Source organism: the organism of the source record quoted next, unplaced genomic scaffold (assembly GCF_019419815.1).
Source record: "Pyrus x bretschneideri cultivar Hongxiangsu unplaced genomic scaffold, Pyrus_bretschneideri_v1 Contig25, whole genome shotgun sequence".
NCBI classification, from domain to species: Eukaryota; Viridiplantae; Streptophyta; class Magnoliopsida; order Rosales; family Rosaceae; genus Pyrus; species Pyrus x bretschneideri.
The window spans coordinates 612,991-633,991 of record NW_025999557.1 but is presented as its reverse complement, the minus strand read 5'-3'; the positions used below and the strand labels follow the sequence as shown (position 1 = coordinate 633,991).

The 21,001-nt window shown below is 38.3% G+C and overlaps 3 protein-coding genes across 8 annotated transcripts; 1 reads left to right on the top strand and 2 right to left on the bottom strand.

Annotated features, from left to right (window-relative positions):
• Nucleotides 1–1,549: 1,549 nt before the first annotated feature.
• LOC125478616 (RNA-binding protein 25-like) lies at nucleotides 1,550–5,179 on the bottom strand. 2 transcript variants are annotated; one of them, XM_048586965.1, is made up of 9 exons: nucleotides 4,523–5,179; nucleotides 4,357–4,402; nucleotides 4,111–4,160; nucleotides 3,921–3,962; nucleotides 3,122–3,235; nucleotides 2,713–2,791; nucleotides 2,529–2,600; nucleotides 2,388–2,440; nucleotides 1,550–1,578 (listed from the first exon to the last, which is right to left on the bottom strand). In XM_048586965.1, exons 1-8 carry the CDS (start codon nucleotides 5,101–5,103, stop codon nucleotides 2,393–2,395), a joined length of 1,032 nt encoding a protein of 343 aa, XP_048442922.1. In that variant the 5' UTR covers nucleotides 5,104–5,179; the 3' UTR covers nucleotides 1,550–1,578; nucleotides 2,388–2,392. The 2 variants fall into 2 exon arrangements, with proteins under 2 accessions (XP_048442922.1, XP_048442921.1); XM_048586964.1 differs by lacking the exon at nucleotides 1,550–1,578 and having other exon boundaries at nucleotides 2,134–2,440; nucleotides 4,523–5,178.
• Nucleotides 5,180–5,755: 576 nt separating this feature from the next.
• LOC125478634 (pentatricopeptide repeat-containing protein At4g21705, mitochondrial-like) lies at nucleotides 5,756–9,882 on the top strand. 5 transcript variants are annotated; one of them, XR_007259430.1, is made up of 4 exons: nucleotides 5,756–6,135; nucleotides 6,552–7,804; nucleotides 8,703–8,848; nucleotides 9,673–9,882. XR_007259430.1 is itself a non-coding variant. In XM_048587003.1 (3 exons), exons 1-2 carry the CDS (start codon nucleotides 5,872–5,874, stop codon nucleotides 7,779–7,781), a joined length of 1,494 nt encoding a protein of 497 aa, XP_048442960.1. In that variant the 5' UTR covers nucleotides 5,756–5,871; the 3' UTR covers nucleotides 7,782–7,804; nucleotides 8,703–9,073. The 5 variants fall into 5 exon arrangements, 3 of the variants coding, with proteins under 3 accessions (XP_048442960.1, XP_048442962.1, XP_048442961.1); XR_007259431.1 differs by lacking the exon at nucleotides 9,673–9,882 and adding an exon at nucleotides 8,971–9,073; XM_048587003.1 differs by lacking the exon at nucleotides 9,673–9,882 and having other exon boundaries at nucleotides 8,703–9,073.
• A 4,000-nt stretch (nucleotides 9,883–13,882) lies between these two features.
• On the bottom strand, nucleotides 13,883–15,917 carry LOC125478472 (expansin-A12-like). The gene is made up of 3 exons (XM_048586650.1): nucleotides 15,717–15,917; nucleotides 14,794–15,103; nucleotides 13,883–14,296 (listed from the first exon to the last, which is right to left on the bottom strand). The coding sequence occupies exons 1-3, from the start codon at nucleotides 15,853–15,855 to the stop codon at nucleotides 13,981–13,983; spliced, it is 765 nt and encodes a 254-aa protein (XP_048442607.1). The 5' UTR covers nucleotides 15,856–15,917; the 3' UTR covers nucleotides 13,883–13,980.
• Between the last annotated feature and the right edge of the window lie 5,084 nt (nucleotides 15,918–21,001).

The window sequence follows — 21,001 nt, the reverse complement described above, 5'->3', positions numbered from 1 at the left end:
AGAACTCAAATTTTTCATCCAGTTAGAAGAAGAAGACATGATCACCAGAGATTACCGGAGGATATTTGCTGCCATATTCTCACATTCTTGCCAATTACACATCCCGAGGTGATAGAGTATTTGAAAGATAGCAACTTTTGCTTCCTTCACAAAACTAAAGCTTGATGACCTACGCTTCCCTATTTGCCACCTTCGTTATCAACGTGCTCCGCCTCATCAACTTTCCATGCATACGAAAACTTGCATTCTGTTGCTCCAAGTCCCCAACCCTAACAATCTGAATTGCATAAATTCTTGGCTGCTTAGCGCATGCACATCCACTACAGTTGCGGTAGAGATCGGTATTTTTTACACACAAAACCCGATTGAATTTGCTCAAATTTTGTATGTCAGCACTTCGTTTCTCGTATTAAACCAAAATGGGAACTTACGGCTGGATTTTCCTCCGGATAAAATGTGGTTTCCGAGCCTCAAGGTTCTCTGGATAAAGTTTTGTAGAGAAGATGATATTAGTTTTAAGAAGAAGCTTTTTCCACATCTGCCGTGTGCTTGAAGATTTGTTCATAGAGGGCGACATATTGAACAGAAAAGGGAAGTTGTTTAAAGGTGAAATCTAATACACTCAAGAGTTAAAGATTGAATGTCTGGTGCATAATATTAATGGCGATATCGAGTTGCAGCTTTGTGGTTGATTTGCCCCGAACCATAAAAACCTCGAGCTCTGCGATGGTTTCTTGGCCAAGTATAAAATCGCTGCGAATTTGAAGTTCTTGATTATGTGAAGATTCGTATCGGAAAACCTTCTGCAGATCACGGTATATTATTCATATTCGTATGAGTTAATTGAGTTACGAAAATAGTCTCTTGCCAGCTCCAAATTACCAAAATTTAGTCATAATTACGTTCTATTTACCATTTGATTTAATGTAAGAGAGTAAACCTCATATCCGTGACCTTTCCGCTACTAATGTGCAACCTTCCCGTCAAGGCTCGCACTCTTACTAAACAGCGTGTAAGAGCCTAAACCTATTTGATTTAAAGTATGTGCCTAAACCTCAAACCTGTGACCTTTCGATTATAAAAGAACAACATTTCCATTACGCCAAGGCTTACCCTCACAAGGCGTAAGGCCCTTTTTATGTGGTATTTAGTAACTATCGATGTTCGTTACTTTTGAATGTTTTGCATGTCAAGGCTGTCAGCCATTTCTACGAGACTGGACAACGTAGAAGAAATTGCACACGCAGCTCTGGTCGAGAAATTTCGGGTTGAAGTTTCCTTTCCTTACGCGTTTGGAGCTCATTTTTTCTGCACGCATAAAATTACAATCCATGTCCAAGAAAAAGCAACACTAGAGATGAGGCTCAGAGAAGCGTTGGAATATCCAAGAGCTTCAGAAGCATGTTTAGCGGAGATAATTTAAACTTTAAAAAAAATGAAAATTTGAAGTTCAATTATCTTTCAAATTCATGCTCATCTGTCGACTCCTCAAATTCCGAGTCTGTTACATATAAGGCTGTAAATCGGCTTGAAACAGCTCGAGCTTGCACCAAGTTTGGATCCGAGTCTTTTACAGCCCTAGCCATATAGGAGATCAAAATTGTAATTTTATTATCTCAGCCGCAAAATACAAGCTGGATGAATGAAGTGAATGAGCACATCAAGCATGTTATGCGTTCTGCATTTGTTGCATTCCACTAAAACTCAAGGGAAAGTTCTATAGGATGGTTCATTGCATTTCACTAAAACTCAAGGGAAAGTTCTATAGGACGGTAATAAAGTCAATAATGTTTTAGAGCACGGAATGTTGGGTGGTCATAACAACACATGCAAAAAATGAGGGTAGCGGAGATAAGAATGTTCGTTAGATGTATGGGCACATGAGAAATGATAGGATTAAGAACGAGGTTATGAGTGGCAATTGAAGATAAGATGAGAGATCGGCTAAGATTGTTTGGACACATGAACCGAAGACCTACATATGTTCTGGTTAGAATATGCGACTAAGAGACAAAGGCTCAAGACAAAAGGGGCAGAGGAACACCTAGGAAGACTTTGAAAGAGACTAGATATGTAGTACTTGGAGTTAACGGGGAAGACTTAGTGCAAAACCAAGCACAGGAGTGTTCTAGATTCATGATCAATCAATTTGCTACGAAATCAGTCACAAAATACAGCCTTTTCTATGCATCTGCAAAAATGGCTAAACCGGTGAGGAGAACGAACGACAAGAAATATTACAGCCTAGAATGTATGACAATGAGGCTAAAGTGGACAACAGATACAGAAGGCTACCCTTAGTTGTTCAGTCTAACTATGAATCCGTATGCACTTAAGATTCTTAAACTAGGGGAATAACGGAATTAAATGCTAGAATTACACTGAACCTTTTTCACACAGGAGCATCAGGGTCCAACCTTCTCTGAATAGCAGCGGCAGCCTGAAAATAAGAGGGGTAATACTGTAAACAAAAATCCAGAAATGACTTTTAAGAATTACACCAAGACAGCTCAGTTACTTATCCTCACCTCCATGTTTCCAATCTTGTACTGGTAAGCCATCTCTTCTCGGAGTTGAGCTTGTTCTTTCATTGCTTGTGCCTGGAAATTTTAATGGAATCAAAGGATGACAAAGTGCAACTTTGACTTCAGACGGAGTTTATGTACAATAAACAAATTGAACGTTTTCATAAGTAATGAAACAGAAATGTACCAGTCCACTCTGCATAGAGCGCTTCAGAGCCTCTACTTCTTCTTCCTTTTGCTTTTCACGCACTTGCATCATTTCTTGTCTGAATAGCAATATATAATAAAATATAATATTATTAGCCAAACCCAAGAATGTAAATGGTTTAACAGATCCAAAATGGTATTATGTTTCTCCTATCCTCTATATAGAAAGTTGCCCGAACATTATTTCCTTTTGTCTCCAAAATACTATTAAATAAGTACAGCCAGGTGAAATATAATTTTTTCTCATTGTACATAGTATAGTTATTAGACAAAATGTGGAGTGAGTGGTTGACACGTTAGCTATCAATGGAAATCATATGAATGTACTAAAACTGAATGTTGCCAAAACTAGTCCATAAAATGAAATCAGATAGCAATAAAAACAATACCTTTTCTGTTCCTCATCGTTGAATACAATACGTTCTGTTGGCGCAACCTTCTTAAAACCTCTTTTAATTTCCTTTTCCATCTTATTCCTGTAATAATTATCAAGGCTGTAGTACCTGCAACCACAAAGGTTAAAGTAATTACTTGTCATTCTGTGATATTACTTGAAGATGAATCTAACAAGTAAAAAAAAACCAGAAAAAGTGAGAATGTACAATCATTCTCACCCTTACGAACCCTTACAACCAACAGAGAAAAGGTTACGCGTGTAAAATTAAAAGCACACAATTCTTTTTAATTTCAGATAATATCCCCCCATTGTTTCCATCTCTAATTAACACAAAACTGGCATGTTCTGCTGCCAAATTGTGAGCCAAAATCGCACATTCAGACACAAGTAAACCTAATCACGCATATTGATTCAAAATCTGGCAACACAATGGCTGTCTAGTATATTGGTTATAAACTATGATCAATCACACATTTATGATAACACTTGAAAGAATCAGGCAAATCAAGAAGGATATTTAACTAAAATTAAATCAAACACACATTGCATTCTCCTCTAAATCCTAAGAGAAAAGTGTCTATACCACAACCGCAGGTTCAAAAATATCGAGACTGATCTATATAAAATAGCATATCATTTCATTAGGCCTAGCGTAATTCAGGTGTTTAAGCACATTAAGATAAAATTTCTACCTAAAAGGTGAGCACCACAACAGCAGGAACAAACCTTTGTAACTTTTTCTTTTTGGACAAATAAATTGAAATGACCAAGCCAATAGAATAGAAGCTTACTTTTTCGAAGGGAAGGTAGCTGTATTGTGATCTTCCATGAACCTATTAAAATGCAAAACAAATTTCTACTCAGATTGTAAGATACAAAAGTTCGAAGGAAAATACCTAGCAAATTCCTGTTATCGCCATTATATAGATGCTTTCGGAGAAAATAAACTAAATGCATCCGCACATCCACACACCCACTTACTGTTTGAACATTTGCTTCTCTTCCCAATTTGCCAGATGTTCCAGGTTCACCTAATGAAAGATAACACAATTACCATTAGAACTATCATATCGATGACTGCAATTTGGAAACGGATCAACACACGGCTTCGAAACACATACAAATCAAAAGGTAAACTCTACAATCTTAGAAACTTTATGACTGAAATAAACCACTCTGCAAATTAATGGTTTCATGGGATGGTAAAATAGTTGGAAAAGGAATTACCTGTTTTACTTCCTGTAACCATGCTGTGAACTCTGGTCGTTTGTTCCTATACACAACAGTAATCATCAAATTCAAGTGGAAGAAGTAAACTTCTTTTTCCTACATTTTCTCAGCAGCCAAACAGAAACTTAAAACCCTAAAACAGTATAAAATTCAGCAAACATACCACATGTCAGTTTCTCTGATGATCCCATACTTCCCCCACGAATTCGTCACCGCTCCTACCTTTCCTTTCTCCTTCTTCTCCTTCCTCTTCTTCTTTCTCTTCTCCTTCTTCTTCTTCATCTCTTCCTCTTTCTCTCTCCTCCTCCTCTTCCTCTCCTTCTCTCTCTTCCTCCTCTTCCTTTCTCTATCATCATCTTTCTCTCTCCTTTTCCTCCTCTTCCGTCTCCTGTCGCCGTCGCTCTCGCTACCACTATCACTCTCCGACTCCGAATCCGAGCCGCTCTCCTCCGATTCCGACTCGGACTCCGAATCCGTATACTCCTCGCTACTGTACCGCCTCCGCGACTTCCTCCTCCTTCCTTTCACGTGCTTTTCACCGTCGGACTCCGAGATTTCCCGCCCTTTTCTCCTAGATTTACTGCGCTTCCTGTCTTCGTCGGTCTCGGAATCCGAAATTTGTGGCGCTTTCTCGGATTTTCTTTCGGTTTCTTCCTCTTTCTCGGAGCTTCTGCTTCGTCTCTCCTCTTTCTCGGAGCTCCTGCTTCGTTTCTCTGAAACGCTGCCGTTTCGATCTTTACCCATTTTGCTGTTCAGGGAGAGAGAGGGAAGGAAGCGAATTTAGATGATGACGGAGGTGGAGAGCTAATACAGTTGTTACGTTTCTATGTTTTCTTCTGATGAGTGATGAGATTTACATGGGCTTACAGGCCCAATTTACGGATCTGCAGCCCACTCTAAGTTAAAATCCAGTGGGCACGCTTTGATTAACAATTTTTACTCTTCAAATTATCGTAAACAAATAGAAAAACAAATCTATCAGCTTTCTAATCTAATAAATTTATTGTTTGATAAAATAAATAAAAAATTGAAGATTGGATTATTGAGACTATATTAGCATACTAATAAAAAAATATTGACAATTTTAATAAAATGATTAAATTAATATGCGGTAGTGAAAATAAGAGACTAAATTATCGATTTTTGAAACTCAAGGACTAAAATAAAGAGTTGGATTAATGTCAGGAATCATTTGCAATAAAAACTGTTATTTTGTGTGTCCCTCTCATACAAACAAACATAATAATTGACGAAATCTAAATAAAATGACCAAATTAATATACGCTTATGGATGCCAAAAACGACATTAAGTGATTTTGAAAGTGAAGAACTAAAATAATTGACCATTTGAAATAAAAACTCTATATATTTTGCACTTTGGAAATTTTGAGAATTGGGTGCGTTGAGACAAAGGATGGGTATGCCGCACTGACAACTCGACACTTCCACTGCCATCTCCATCCCCCGCTTAAACCCCCCAAATTCCTTTCCATCACTTCACTTGTTCCTCCCATGGCTTCTGCAGTCTTCAGACTCCTGAAAAGGCACCAAAGCCTCTCTTCAAATTCAACCCCAACAAAATATTTCTCCAGATTAAGGCACACTGCCAGTACAAGAAACCTCTACTCCAGAATCAGTCCTCTGGGTGACCCTTCTCTCAGCGTAGCCCCAGTCCTCGACGAGTGGGTTCAACAGGGCCGGAAAGTCAATTACTTTGAGCTCCACCGCATCGTCCGAGACCTGCGAGCCCGAAAGCGGTTCCGGCACGCCCTTGATGTGAGTCGATTCCAGGAGCAAGGTCCCTGCTCCCCTTTTGGTTGCTCAGAAAATGCATGAAAGGAAACTTTTTGGGGTTGTTTTCCTTGTGTTTTTTTGTTGGGTTTCCTATAATTTACTTGAAAGAGCTTATTAATTTCAATTGCATGATTGTTTTACCTCCAATGCCCTGTTTGGTTTCTGAGAAAGAGAGATGTGAAAGAAATGTTGAATACTACAGACACAAAACGAGTATTACTTTTGTTTTTTCGTATTTGTTGAGACTAATTGACAGAATTCATTGCTCAGGTTTCGATATTCGAAATATGTGTTCTTTTTCCCTTGAAATTTAGGATCAATAAAGCAGATTTAATATTGTCCACAGTTTTCAGGTGGTATGTAACTCCAACTTCTGCCTTGCATTTGTTGTTGTGCAGGTTTCTGAATGGATGAGTAGTAAAGATTCGTGCCAATTTTTACCCGGTGATTGCGCAGTGCAGCTTGATCTCATTGGTCACGTTCACGGTCTGGTTGCTGCAGAGAGCCGCTTTAATAGCTTGAGCGATGAGGAAAAAAGTGACAAAGTTTATGGTGCACTTCTAAATTGTTTTGTCAGAGAAGGCCTGGTCGATAAGTCTATTTCTCATATGCAGAAGATGGGAGAGTTGGGCTATGTTTCCACTCTCACATACAATGACATTATGTGCCTATATACGCGTACAGGCCAGCCCAAGAAAATCCCTGATGTGATGTTTGAGATGAAGGAGAAGGGTGTTTCTCCTGACACTTTTAGCTACAGGATTTGCATGAGCTCTTATGGGGCGAGGTCTGATCTAAGTGGCGTGGAGAAAGTTTTGGAAGAAATGGAGAGCCAACCACTCATCTCCATGGATTGGATTACCTATGCTATGGTAGCCAATTTATACATAAAAGCAGGTCTGCCCGACAAAGCGTTGGTCTACCTGGGAAAGAGTGAAGAGAAGGTGAATAAAGATGCACTTGGATACAACCATCTGATTACTCTTTATGCAAGCCTTGGATATAAAGATCATATGATGAGGTTGTGGAACCTCGAAAAAGCCAAGTGCAAAAAGCAAATCAACCGGGACTATATAACCATGCTTGGTTCTCTTGTGAAGCTTGGTGAGCTTGAAGAAACTAAAAAATTGCTAGAGGAGTGGGAATCATCTTGTCACTGTTATGATTTTCGAGTGCCAAATGTCCTCCTGATCGGATATTGTCAAAAGGGATTGGTTGAACAAGCGGAAGAAACTCTTCGAGACATTGTCAAAAGAGGCAAGACTCCAATCCCAAATAGCTGGTCTATTCTTGCTGCAGGGTATGTGGACAAGCAGAAGATGCAGAAGGCTTTTGAGTGCATGATGGAAGCTCTGCATGTACGGGCAAATAACACAGGATGGAATCCGAAATCTGGTTTGGTTTCAAATGTATTGAATTGGATTGGAGATAACGGAGACATTGAACATGTAGAAGCTTTTGTGACCTTAATAAAGACTGTGATTCCAGTAAATAGTGAAATGTACCATACCTTAATGAAGGCATACATCAGAAGCGGGAAAGAAGTAGAAGGGCTATTACAGAGCATGAAAGAAGATCAAATAGAGGCCGATGAGGAAATTGATAGGTTAAGACAGACGCAATGCTGAAACAACATGAGGGCTTTTTATGGGTACTTTTCAGTTTCCCTCATCTATACTATTTTGTAAAAGTAGAACTTGAATTTTAATGCAACTCTTACATTTAGCATGTTGTTGAGCAGATATCTGAGTAAAATTGATAAAGACTAATAGATAATCTCAGTTAGTCTCTGGAAATACTAGTGATACATAACAGTATCAAAATGCGTAATATAGGCTTACGAACAAAGTAAATGTATTGGAAAATAACTTATTCCTTCACCTTTGAAGACAATATCATCAGTATGTATATTGCACACAAAGTGATCATAAATAACCGTCCGGTTACCTCTAAATTCATAGGTAAAGAGATACCAAGGCTAGTCGACAGCATAGTAATTGTTTAAGCAATGTTATTGATTTGATGGTAATGGGAGAGAAAGTATTCGAAGTACCCGGTATTCAAGTGGGTACTCCACGTGTCATAAAATAAGTTGAGGGACACAGAAACATGTATCATTTCCTCCACTTGTATTATGACATGTGGAGTATCGCTTGTATACCTGGTCTGGTGCTTGGAAAAATCTCCCGTTACAGGGAATTATAGAAAAGAAGAGCCAAGACTTAGTATCTTGGTAGTAATCGGTTTTAGGTAATAGTTCTTCTTCCCCAAAGATTTAATTCAATTGTTCTTAATAACAATGCTGCATAAGTAAATATTGTAAAACAATTGCAGAAACTGCACTGCTCGTGTAAAAAACAAACATTTCATTGCTAAACGATTGTAGATCAAGTTTCCAACATCCTTCATTTCCCCAAAAAACAGAGGGAAATGGTGGCGGACTGAGAGTATGGAACTGAACAGCATGCATAGCTAGGTAGAGTATTGGAGAAAATAGAAGTTTTCTCCCTGGTTTTACGCTGCTTGTATAATGTAAACATCTTGTGTAGTTAATACTTTTCTCAAGTGAATTTGGAAGGGGTTTTCATGCACAACAAATAACCTCAGCCTTCATCATTGACACATTCGGTCACAACAAAGAGCTAAACATGGTACTGGAGGTGCTCCCAGCTGCAACCAACATTCATCCGAAAGGGTAAGTGATCTTAAATACTGAGTATTTGGTTAGGTGTCAATTGTTGGAGAATTAGAATCAAATTCATGATGAAACTTTTATTGAATTGTCTAACTTAATAGTCCATATGTTCTTTGGTTCAGTTCAGTGTTCCATTGGGAATGTTTCGACATTAAGAACAATGTGTTCATGTAATTCTGTAAGAAACATTGATTGAAGGAGTTATACGCCCACGTAAACGTGCAATTTGAGTCAAAACGTGTGAGTGCTAGTTCTTTTCCTCCGCCAATGTCGGGTTGGTGTCTCTTTGTATTGAGAGTTTCAACTCATGTCGAAGAATATGTCAGGGTTTTGATGTCTAGATATATCATGTTCTTGGTTCATTTTGACGAGCAAGATTAGGCTGTCAAATTGAAACAATGTATTTGGAATGTAATTGAAGTGCATAGGTACGTTGTATTTTTATGGGAACTACTATTAGCATTATAAAAATCTCATTCTACACTCGTATTTTTCTTTCTAATTATAGAAAGTTTGGAGTGCAAAATGAGATTTTTGGAATGTTAATAGCAATTCTCATTTTTATTGTTTAGAGAGTGGTGATAAACTCATTCCATTGTCTTATTTCCCCACCCACCTTTTAATAAATAAATAAAAATTAATACCAAATTTACTCTCTTGTAAAATGACATCTAAGACCAAAGAACAGAAAAATCCCTGCTGTCTAGGTTGACAGATTCGTTCTTCCCCATCTTCTAGAACAACCCACCTCTCTAAATCTTCAAAAAATAAAGTCCCCAGTACCTTTGCCTATTTTAGTTTGATCTGTTTGTTTTTGTTGTCAGTACCAGCAAATAGCCTTGAAAACTAAGATAAAGGCTTGTCTGTCCACAATCCACATACCGATTGTTATGGCAGGCGCAAATGAAGTGGAACACGGTGTTCTCGGGGTGAGTGGTGTGCTGGAGGATGGAGAAGACGCTTGGAATTGTGTAAAATGTATTGTATAGATGTGATCCTCCTGCATCTTAATCAATTGAATCGTGTCTTTGTAGATTTTGTTTTACTCAATACAACTAAAAATAAAAAGAATTTCAATATAAAGGTTATTTTAGGAATAATAGTTGGTGGGAAGATAACATTTTAAGTTTTTAACTTTTTGTGGTGGGTGGGATTATAGTGTGGGTGAGGAAATAAAACACTGTAGTGGGTCTAGTAGCACTCTTAAAAAAAATGGACAATTTCATGGTAGCCGTAATAATTATCGTATCTAGTCTCGAATGGAATGTAATTGAAATGGTTTTTTTATTAATTGAAATAATGTCTAGGTACATATGATTGTCGTAATAGTTATCGTATCTAGCCTCAAATGGAATGTAACTAAAAATGGCGTGGTCCAATATGTTAGTAGACAAAGTATTGGATTTTTATTCATGCATCACGAGTTCAAAATCCCTTCTTCCTAAATTATTGTAATAGTTTCGAATTTTCTCCCTCTCTCTATGACAGTAAATTTTTTTTTTTTTTTAAAGTAACTAAAATCGCTTCGTATATATCCACATTCTATATCAAGCTACACATTTAGTCATGCAACGATAATCAAATTATGAATACAAATATCTTGTATAGGTAAAAAATTTCAAAAGAACAACTGAATGGTCATATGGTTTGTGGTGTGACTACCGTTTTTTTTTCAAATGTTATCTCTGAATGATGTTCTAAAAAAAAAAAAAAAACGCTTCGGATCATAAGACAACTCTGTAAAATGAGTTCCAACAAGTAGTTAGTACCGTTATATATAACTTATTAACTGGTCACTACTTTACATGTACTTCAATAATCACGAAAAAGACAATAAAATTTGTGCATAGATGGTAACATTACCAAGAATGCAAACTGCTTTTGCCAAAACAAGCTCAATGTTGAAATATCTATTATTTGGATATTTATCTGCCAATTACGGTGAAAAATATGGGCATAGATGGTAACATCACAAAGAAGATGAAATTCGCATACATGCATTTGAGCTGTGCCAAAAGCTATTTCCTCTAGGGTAAAAATTACCTTAAGTTATAAAATATAACCAGATTTTCCTTCATGCATTTGAGCGTTATTTTACGTTCACGTGACCCGTGAAAAAACTATACGGCCCGTCACAAGTCTATATAAACCTTCATAGGACAAACCATTAGCCACACAATACTGTCATACTCACATATAGCTAGTAGCTAATGCTTTCATAGTCGCATTCTTTCAGGTCTCTTTCACCCAACTCCTTACCAATCTCCACTTAGCCATCCCCCATTCAGTACTAGTACCATGACAACCCTCTCATCTATGCTCGACGGACTCAATACCAACAACCAGCTGCTAGCCTCGTCAATCGACTTGCAGTGAGATCATGCCAGCAAAAATGTGTCTTTCGGAGATACCATCGATCAATAAAAATGTACGTCGGGGTGTACTGGCCTATCCATATAGACCAGTGCTCCCCACAACGATATTTCAACCACATCTCATTTTCCAGGTTTTGGAATATTCGATGGTCGTGGGCTGCCTCAACACTTGGGAGGGGGAACTCAAAATCCATCGAATCCAATTCAAGTACCATCAACCCGCCCATTATTTCCATACAACACCACTAAATCAGAATCCTTTAACATTTCAACCACCAACCCTAAGCAGTCCACAAAGTTCATCGCTAACCAATCATCTTCCAAATACTAGTCCTAATCATGTCGTGTCTAGGACTAGTACTGGATTTAGACTTCCATCATTGATCTCATCCAATATAAATTTTGGAAGAAGGCCAACAACTGCTACCAACCAAGCTGAAGATCATCATCAGCCCTCGTCCTGCTGCTAAGGAGAGCAACACCACAATGACGACGACAACAACAACAATAATAACAAAAGACAGCAACAACAGCAGAAGACAACAACAGCAAAAGACAGCAACAATAACAAGAAGACAGCAACAACAATAAAAATGGTATCACCACCGGCCCAACTCGAGAGCGAGCGTAAGTGCTTCGGAGTGTGGCAAAACGCTTGCAATCTGGAGTGCCATGCGGGGCATATGAGGTCCAATACAAGAAAAAGGAAACTGGAAGAAGCAACAAGTTTTGAGAAAAGATTCAAGCCTTTACAGGTCTTGACTTGGTTAAATAGTTTTACGTTTGAGAGCAACTCATCTTCTTGGACAGAACAATCCCTTTACTGTGAGTGCTAGTTGTCCAAGCCCTACCCCATTCGATTCCCCACTGGGAGCACAAGTGCTCCGAGTGGATCAGTTCAACATGGTGCTCATCCAACTAAGGCGTATAAATTTTATGTGAAAGAAGTTCCCAATGAAGAGTCAACGTTTGCGTTTTATTTTCTTGTTCTCTAATATCACTTGGAATGAGGATCCTCTCCGAATTCTCTTTGTGAGGATCCCGAAGATCCTCAAATCGTATCCATTCATCGTATATCATGTAGTCAGTTTTCGTTGTTCATGTTTAATTTTAAATAAAAAAATATTTAAAATAATTTATAACCGCATGAACCGATATGATTTGAGGATTCCCAAGATCCTCACAAGGAGGATCCGGAGAGGATCCTCATTAATATCACTTGTATCAATTAGAAAAAAAAAATGTTCTACATTTAGGGAAATAGTATAAATAATGGTACAAATAGATGATAAAAATTGAATTTTTCATCCAAAAATTGATCTTTTCTTCTAGTCTTCTCTCTCCTAAACTTACCTAAGTTTCTATTCACTAATGAAGGTCATATTATACTTTAGTGTTGATTTTTCCGTACCAATTTAAATAAATATTTAATTTTTACATTAAGTGTCAATAAATTTTCAGCAATTACCACCAACTTAATTAGATCCATCTCATATAGTACTCGATAGTCATCATTTGTATTCAAAGAGTGTTCCTTAATTAGTTATGTTGCAGTTTTGTGCGTTATCCCCATGTATCGAGTTATGAACCAATTCAATTTCTAGTTGTCATAATTGAAGTTCTTTTAGCTTTGGAATTATATGGTCGGGTTCTTTTGTTTCTTCTCCTACTTGTCACACATACAAATCTGTCAATATGATAGCTATTAGATTAGCGAAGTTGGCCTTGATTTTTTCTATTGAGTCTTAATTTTTGGTTTAAGGATTTCTTTAAAGTTTGTACCTTGTCACAAAAACACAAGCAAATTATGAATAAAAAACAACAGGTGTCGCTAAACTCAAAAGACTTACCACCAACACAACTAGATGCAACTATTATCAAACAAACTTAATCACATCCAATCCTTATTCCCAAATCTTAGACTTGTTATGTTGTTTAGCGCATATCTGCATCCACAAAACTTGAAAATGAATTTACAAATGCAAACTAATTGAGAGGTAGATAATTTTTTGCGTTTGCTGCTGTACTTAAGACTTTCTCTTTTAAAAGTGGAATATGTATATTTCGCAACAAAGTCATACGGCAGATTCCAAACTGAATAGAGCCCAAGTTTTGTTGTATATAATTTAAAATTTTTCTTGTTAAAAACAATGTTTCATTTTTTCGTAAGTCCCTCCACTAATTTGTTCTAGCATTGAACAAACAACCATGAAATTTTTTAGCACTTACTTTGTAGGGGATCAAATAATTGTGGGCAAGGTAGTAAGCCTAATGGATCGAAGTAACAACAATACAACAATTTTTAGAATTTTTATTTTTGGCAATGCCCCTTATAGAATGTTGTCTTTTTGAAAATTAAGAGGTTTGGTGGCCAGTTTTAAGTAGGATCCATACACTGCATTCATATTTCAAAGACATTCGACGAAGTGATATGGTTCAGATTCATGCATAACAGATAAGTCATGATTGTCATAATAACTACCGTATTTAGGCTAAAATGGAATGTGATAACTCTAAATATCTATTGTTTATTGTTTTCCATATATAAATTCAACTTATAGGATACGATTTTATGACATTTGTATGGTAAAATAGTGAACCACAACCAGGTGAACATTGATGTTGCAACTTTGTACATAAAAATTCAAAAGAAGAAATGTAATTGTAATAATATATTTATTAATATGGTTGAATAAACATACAAATACAATAATGTTTCCCAACTTGTTTTGATGAATTAGTTAGTCGTACGTAAGTTCAGAACTGGTTGCGGGATGAAAATGTTTGTCCAAATCCCCAAGTGGAAGGAACCACATTAGAAAATACAAGTGCTCTTCCATCAACCAGTGTGAGCTTAAAAGAGAGTCTCTGGTTTCGAAGGTCAACGCTGCTTTGCCAATTTGCACCCCAATTCCTGTGCATGGCCAGCCACGTTCCTCTTCTCATCCTCGACCCCCTAATCCATGCAGCCTTCACGTCCCCGCTTCCGCCGACGTTGGAGATCATCACCATGTTGAAGCTCGACTGTCCCTTCAAGGTGAATCGGACTCCGCCTCTTCTTTTGCAGGACACTCTTTAGTCCATAAACACATTAATTGCAAAGAGGATGATCAAGGTTTGTTATAATGTTTCAGACTACCGTCACACCAAAAATTACTTGAAAGTTAATTATGTATAACATAGGGAGCAATTATTAATAGTCTAAAAATGTCATCATGCGTTAATTCATGTATATTTTCTCTCTTATGCTTTGATAAAAGAGAAGTACAGTATAATAACATTTTTGGACTACCAATAGCAGATTTCATAATATATCAATTCAACACATCGATCAATAATGTAAATTAAATTAGATTATAATTCAACAATTAAGACTACACAAGTTCGAGTCTCCTTTTTCATATATATAAAATTTTCTTTATTAGACCTCAAGTATATGTTCGGGCCGGAAAGATAGTGCATGCATGTTGGGATTTACTATATTAGGACTTTTGAATGGGCACTGACTATAAACTCGTGAATTGTTATGTTGTGTAATAATGTATTTTAGCCATATAATATTGTTGCTACCTTCTGTAAATGACAGGAACTATGCCTTCATTGCCTTGTCGGGCAATGCGAAGAAAAGCAGGCATGGACATGTCAAAGTGTTGGTGGGGAAAATTGCACCACCCTCCGTTGTTGTTTGGGGGGCAGAAATTGGTGGCGGAAACCGTCACAGATCGACCTCGAAGGCACCACTTTGGATCTGTGTTGTAGTTGCACATTACTTGGTAACAAGCCCCACACGCCTCACCTCCTCTGAAAAGTGTGCTACTCACGGCAGCTGTGTTCACTCCAAACCCCGAATGGATGGTATTATCGTAACCACAAGCACCACCTACGTACACATGATGTAAATCAACAATATTGTTCTTAAGATCGTTTCTTTAAAACTTAGAACTATAACATATGAGATTTGAATCAAAATCTCTTACAATGAAGTGAAGGAAGATTGCATGTCACTAGACCAGCAATCATTGACAATGTTATTAATGTTCAGTTTTAATTGAAAATTTTAAGTGATGGTCACCACATATTGCACAAACAAAAGAAAAATGGTGGCGCCCATAACAACCAATTCGAGCATATGTCAAGTACACAAAAGTTAATAAAAAAAAAAATTATAACGTGCGCTAAAATTTACGCCTTTGTTATTGACAGTCCTATAACATATTAGGTATATAAACGGATATAAAAGAAAAGATGTGAGGCAGAATGACATTTTTAGAATACATAATTAGAAATTAATAAGAAAACATATTATTGGCACACTTGAAAAGTTATATTGCACTCCTCATTTGTGAAAGCATGAAAGAGAACATTCATGGAGGAGTGCATGATCACTTTTTTAAAGCGTCAACAAACAACTTTGGAAAAATAATAAAGAAATAAGTAGTAAAGTTACACAAGTTAAGGAACATTATTTTCTCATCAAAATAAAAGTTAGTTACCAAGGGTGGCTGGGTCTTGGTTGGTCCCGTAGAAAGTTGCATGACCACTAAGCCATCCATCGGCTTCAACATTGGTGAGGATAATGCCCTCCAAAACTATACAAACGAACAAGAAAAGATGCCAGAAAAGAGGCACCATTATAATTTCTCTGTAAATTAAACCCCCGGATCGATTTTTCTATACTTGTTACCAGACAAACTCTCAAGTTCTTTCACTTTCTTGAAGAAGCAGGCTTCCATTTAGTATTTTATAGACTGATCAAAACAGGATCGTCGGTGACTAAATTAAAATAAAATGAAAATTAGCATTAATGCATGCATGGTATCGTATATATATGTATTTACTTTACAAAATTAGTATTTGCAAAACGCGTTTTCCCACGTCCTATGAAGTACGGAAAGACAGTGTACGGTAAGGGAATGACGTTTTTTGAGACATGATAGAGCAAATACATGTGATCACAACTAGTTGTGCGATCTTCTATTTTTTCAGCGTAACATGTCGGTGATTTTGTCGGTGATCAAATTCAATGATACGAAATATGCATGAAGCTAGCAAATGTGAGTTTACCATTATTAATTAATACAACCTCGAATATGGGCACGATCGATCTACTACTAAACCGAACAATATGAATATGTTTTGGTGGTGGCGACTTCAAATGAGTTGGGTTAATTAATATGTGTGTTTGGGCAAAGATTTCTCTAGAGAAGGCTCTTTGGACCTCAGCACAGCTTCTCAAGGGATTGGCACTTTAGATGTGTAGTCGGGCTCTTGCTTGTTGAGATGCTACAAGAAGAGAACAAAGTTAGTTCTAAAAGGTGTCTTTGTGGGACCTTAGGTGTAGGCATTGAGGCTCCCAATCAAAACTAACTAAGTGCTAGGCGTGCCACTGCTATCTCAATATAGCAGATGTAGAACAAGTGTGTTTTAAGTTGATTACTTGCGCTCCAAATTACTCAAACTTCTTGTTATCAAATGATTGTCACAGATGGGTTAAGTCTTTATTAAGTTCTTTTTCTTGCCTTGTAAACAAGGACTTTTAGTTCATGATCTTGTATGTTCAAATGGAGGGAGTCCATAGCCCCTTAAGTCTTTTGTTTGGTCCCAAATCACTCTTCATGAAGACATACCCATTAAGCTAACCAGATCCAAATGTAAATATGGTTCTCAAAATAGCAAAACAAGTGGAAATGACTTGAATATATGTTGAAAAGTGCATTAAGCAGTAGATCTACTAATTTAGAGAACAAACAAAGAGACTCGGGCAAGTACCATAGCAATCTCGAACCTTCGAATTTCCAGAAATTCCCAGATTTTCCAACTTTCTCAGTACTCTCTTATTCTCTGCTCTTTTATGCTTTCTACCTTCGAATTTCTTCTATCTTTCCTAAAATCATCTAATGGCACCCAAAGTTGCTCGAACTCATTCTTCCAGCGAGACTGGTCAGGGGATTGCCACTATGCATCGTTTGCTCAACGGCCTTTATCACCCACGGGCTGGCCTTCAGACCTCACTTTTTTTTTTAAGAAGGAAGAATGCACTCCTTGGGACCTGTATGGACCTCCAAGATCCATATTGCCATGGAAAGCAACATGCCCAAGGCGAATTGGTTCACCACGAACCCATTTTTGGCTGAGGCTGGCATTTCAGCAACCAAGTGGTCGAACCACCGTCGCGGCTTTCCTTTGATGAAGGATGAAAGCTGGATGCAATAGATAAACAAGCTCGAGCCTACCTTCAAGCAGAAATGGATGAACAACAACATATACAAGCTAATTATGTTATCCAAGACTACTGTAATTGACAAGCCTAAACTGCTGACTACGGCTCTCATTTTCTGGAATTCGAGCACCAATACCTTCGATTTCAGGATGGGTTCCATGTCCCTAACTATCCTCGAAATGGCTCAAGTCTTAGGACAGAGTCGTAGATGTCACTTACGGCTGGTCTTCTCCTTCCTGCCCAATTGTTAAGAGCTCGAGCACCTCTAATCCCATAACTCAGCTGGACTACAACTCTTATACTTTCAAGAGTTATGAGACTTCCTTCACGGGTTTTATCTTGTTTGTTAAGAAGAATTTTGGCCCTTCCTCCTCTAACCCCAACAAAGACCAAGAACACATGTACTTCTTGTTGTATTGGCTCAACAAGCATGTCTTCCCCAATAAGTCCAAGGGAGTAAAAGTTGAGTAGATCCTTTTGGTGGAAGCTCTGCACAATTTTGATGACGTGGCCACGAGCCTTTTTCTCCTTGCTCACCTTTATCTTCTTCATTATGAGATAACCCGAGGCGCTCCCTTCGAAACCAACCTCAATAAGCCAACCTAGATGGTCCAGTTATGGCTACAATGGTACTTCCCCAAACTTCAAGCACTCAACCTGGAGTTCCCGGAAGAAGTAGCTCCTGCCTGCATTCTAGCCGAAGCCTCTCCCACTAATCATTCTACATTCATCTACCTCTGCTTCTTCAGAGTTTGCAGGACTCGAGCAGACTTGGAGTAAGGAGCTTCAGTATTAAGAAGATATCATTGGTTCTCCAACCAAGCTTTTCAAAATGCCTTCAGGGAGGACGCTAGCTCTTTTTGTAAGGAGAAATTTATTAGCTACATCCAACCAAGAGATCTGGCCTAAGAAGTAAGGAGCGACCGCTATGAACGTGGGCTGGAAGTTTATCATCCAAACTTCTGCAGCAGGCAGCTAGGCTTTAGGCAAGCTATTCTAATCCCGTTCTTTGATTTTGTACATTGTGGTACCTCCTACCGCCTTCGCTCTCCACAAGAAGTCACATTTCGGGCTATCCGACGCAATCTTGAGGTCATGAGCAAAATTGCCTGAAAGCCCATGGCACTAAACTTTGAATGTGCTTCAAGCTTCTCCACCTGGTGGGAGACCAAATGGACCAAGAAGTATAAAGGAGATCTGCGTGAAGCTCATGACCGCCTCTTCGGGCAACTATCAATCAAATCCTATCCTAGCTCGGGCGAGCTCGAGATTTGGAAGGAGATGATTCACCAGAATAACCAGCTTCTTCTAATATGTATTTTTCACTCTCTTAACCTATATTTTATGTTCTTTTTATAGTCTGCCTTCTACTCACCTTTTTTTTTGCCTTCTTTGAACTCGTAACCCAAGGCAACACTGAAGAGGTGGATGTCGGGCTAGATGAAGAGGCTGGGGATGCCTTTATCCTCCAAGAAGCTGAGGCTGAGGCGGCAAGGCAAGGCGCTGGAGAGGGCGGAGATGTCTTTGAGTTATTTGGAGTTTCTGAAGATGAAGTCAAGACTGTAGTGGAATCTCGGGCAACTCGAAGGACAAAGGCAACAGTCGTAGAATCTGCAAAGTCAAAGCCCGAAGAACAACCTCAAGGATCTAGAGGTATGACCTGCATCTCAAGTTAATCCTTCAAAGTTTCCTTTTTTTTCTTCTCTTCTTTTTTTGTTATTGACTATTTGCATGATTGCCTGAAACAAGGTATAAAAGAGGAAAAGATCTCTCACCTCGAGGTTTCTTCACCCCAACCCGAATGGTACATGCTTCTCCTTCTTGGGCTAAATATTCCAAGGTATACTTTTCTTACCCTTGGTTTAAAACTTGCAACTTTATTACTTTGAAAGCTAATGATTGACTTTCGCTCATTTATAAGCCAAGGTTGGGGAACCTGCGTCATCGATCGGGTAAAGCTCAACTCCTATGTCTTCTATTCCTCATCCTGCCTTGGTGGTGACTCCAACCTTCCAATTCAAACCAAGTACTAGGGAGATGCTGCATTTTGTGAAGGAGAACAATAACGCGGTGAGCATTGTTACTTTAACATTTTATGTTTAACGTTCCCTATTCTTTTATACTCATTTGCTTTTGCCTTTTTCCAGTCTTCCACATCACATGAGTCACAGCAACCAATAACAACTGCATTTGGGGAGCCCATAGTCCTTGAAATCTCTGTGGTCTCAGAGATGACTAGCCCGCGGGCTTATCGGGCTGCTGTTGTAACAAAAATGCCTCACTAATCCTGTCAAGTCCTGCCTCAAGTATATCAGTACTTAGTTTTCTATTTTTTGTTTTCTGTAAACCAACTCACTAACACTTGTATTTCTCTTAATACTTATAGGCTTCTGGTGAGGGCTCGGGCAACATTTCTCCTTCTCCAGCAAGCAAGGATGATCCACCTCAGTAACCAAGTGACACAACTCCTCATCCACCTCCATCCAAGGCTTCAGGTTCCATTCAGGTATACCAACTCCCTTCCCTAGCTTTCTCTAATTTTATTCAAATGATCCATTCCTAACTCTTTTTTTTTTCTTGGTTTGTAACATGGTTCTGGAGAGAGCTCGGTCAAATCTCCTCCACCCTTGGTGCGCAAGGCAAATCTTCCAAGGCCTCCCTTGGCTTCTGCGGTCATGAGGATTCCCATTCCTTGACCAAAGAAGAAAGCTAAGAGAACAACTGCGACTTCCATTTATGCCTCTGAGTCCCTTCTTCTCTGCCAACCGAGGTTATCCCTTCTGCTACTGTTGAAAGTGCTGGAGAAATGCCCCCAACTCCATTAGCAACATCTTTGCCCGAGCTGGTCAAGAAGTTCGGGCATATCAAGACCATGCTGCAATTTCCTTCACCTTCTTCCAAGTCTCCTCTTTTCCAAAATGCTCGTCAAATCTTTGAGGATTGGATGATGAGGGACTTCACAACTTCCTTCAATCTCAAGAGCCTTCATGATGTTGAGAAGGCCCTCACCAAGCTTTACAAGGCTCAATTACTGTCAAATGCTCAATATGAGTTATTTCTCAGTTTCTTTGAAAATCTGCAGACGCTAAAGGATCAGCATCAGAAGACGAAGCGGGCATTTAATAGAGTTAAATGATCTAAGAAAAACACATTAAGACCTCAGCCACTCTCCAATAGTTGGTGGAAGAATGATCGGTTATGGAAGATAGGATCACAATGGTTGATTCTGAGATTCAGATACTGGAGGAGCAGCTATTTTCACTGAAAGCCGAGAAGATGACCCTAACCAACCATCTTTTCAAGAAAGTAGAAGAGATGGAGAAGATTTCTCAGGAAGTTGATGACTCAAAAACCCAACTTGCCAATAGCAACATGTATCTAGGAGAACCAGGCAAAATTTTCACCATTATGCAAACTTATTATTCTAGAATAGCTGCCTTGGCCGAAGATGCAAGGTTGTTAGGCTAGGATCTTTTGTAATTCTTTTTATGAAATGAAATGAATCTCTTCTTTATCTTTATCTTGCCTTACCTCATTTTGAATTTTTAAATGTTGTAA

Coding starts and splice junctions, on each gene's coding strand:
- LOC125478634 (XM_048587003.1), top strand. CDS start 5,872: ATGGCTTCTGCAGTCTTCAGACTCCTGAAAAGGCACCAAAGCCTCTCT. Junction 6,136..6,551: donor GGTTCCGGCACGCCCTTGAT/GTGAGTCGATTC, acceptor GTTGTTGTGCAG/GTTTCTGAATGGATGAGTAG.
- LOC125478616 (XM_048586965.1), bottom strand. CDS start 5,103: ATGGGTAAAGATCGAAACGGCAGCGTTTCAGAGAAACGAAGCAGGAGC. Junction 3,963..4,110: donor GAGAAGCAAATGTTCAAACA/GTAAGTGGGTGT, acceptor GCATTTTAATAG/GTTCATGGAAGATCACAATA. Junction 2,601..2,712: donor GCTCTATGCAGAGTGGACTG/GTACATTTCTGT, acceptor TAAAATTTCCAG/GCACAAGCAATGAAAGAACA.
- LOC125478472 (XM_048586650.1), bottom strand. CDS start 15,855: ATGGTGCCTCTTTTCTGGCATCTTTTCTTGTTCGTTTGTATAGTTTTG. Junction 15,104..15,716: donor CCAAGACCCAGCCACCCTTG/GTAACTAACTTT, acceptor ATGTGTACGTAG/GTGGTGCTTGTGGTTACGAT. Junction 14,297..14,793: donor GTTCCTGTCATTTACAGAAG/GTAGCAACAATA, acceptor TATGGACTAAAG/AGTGTCCTGCAAAAGAAGAG.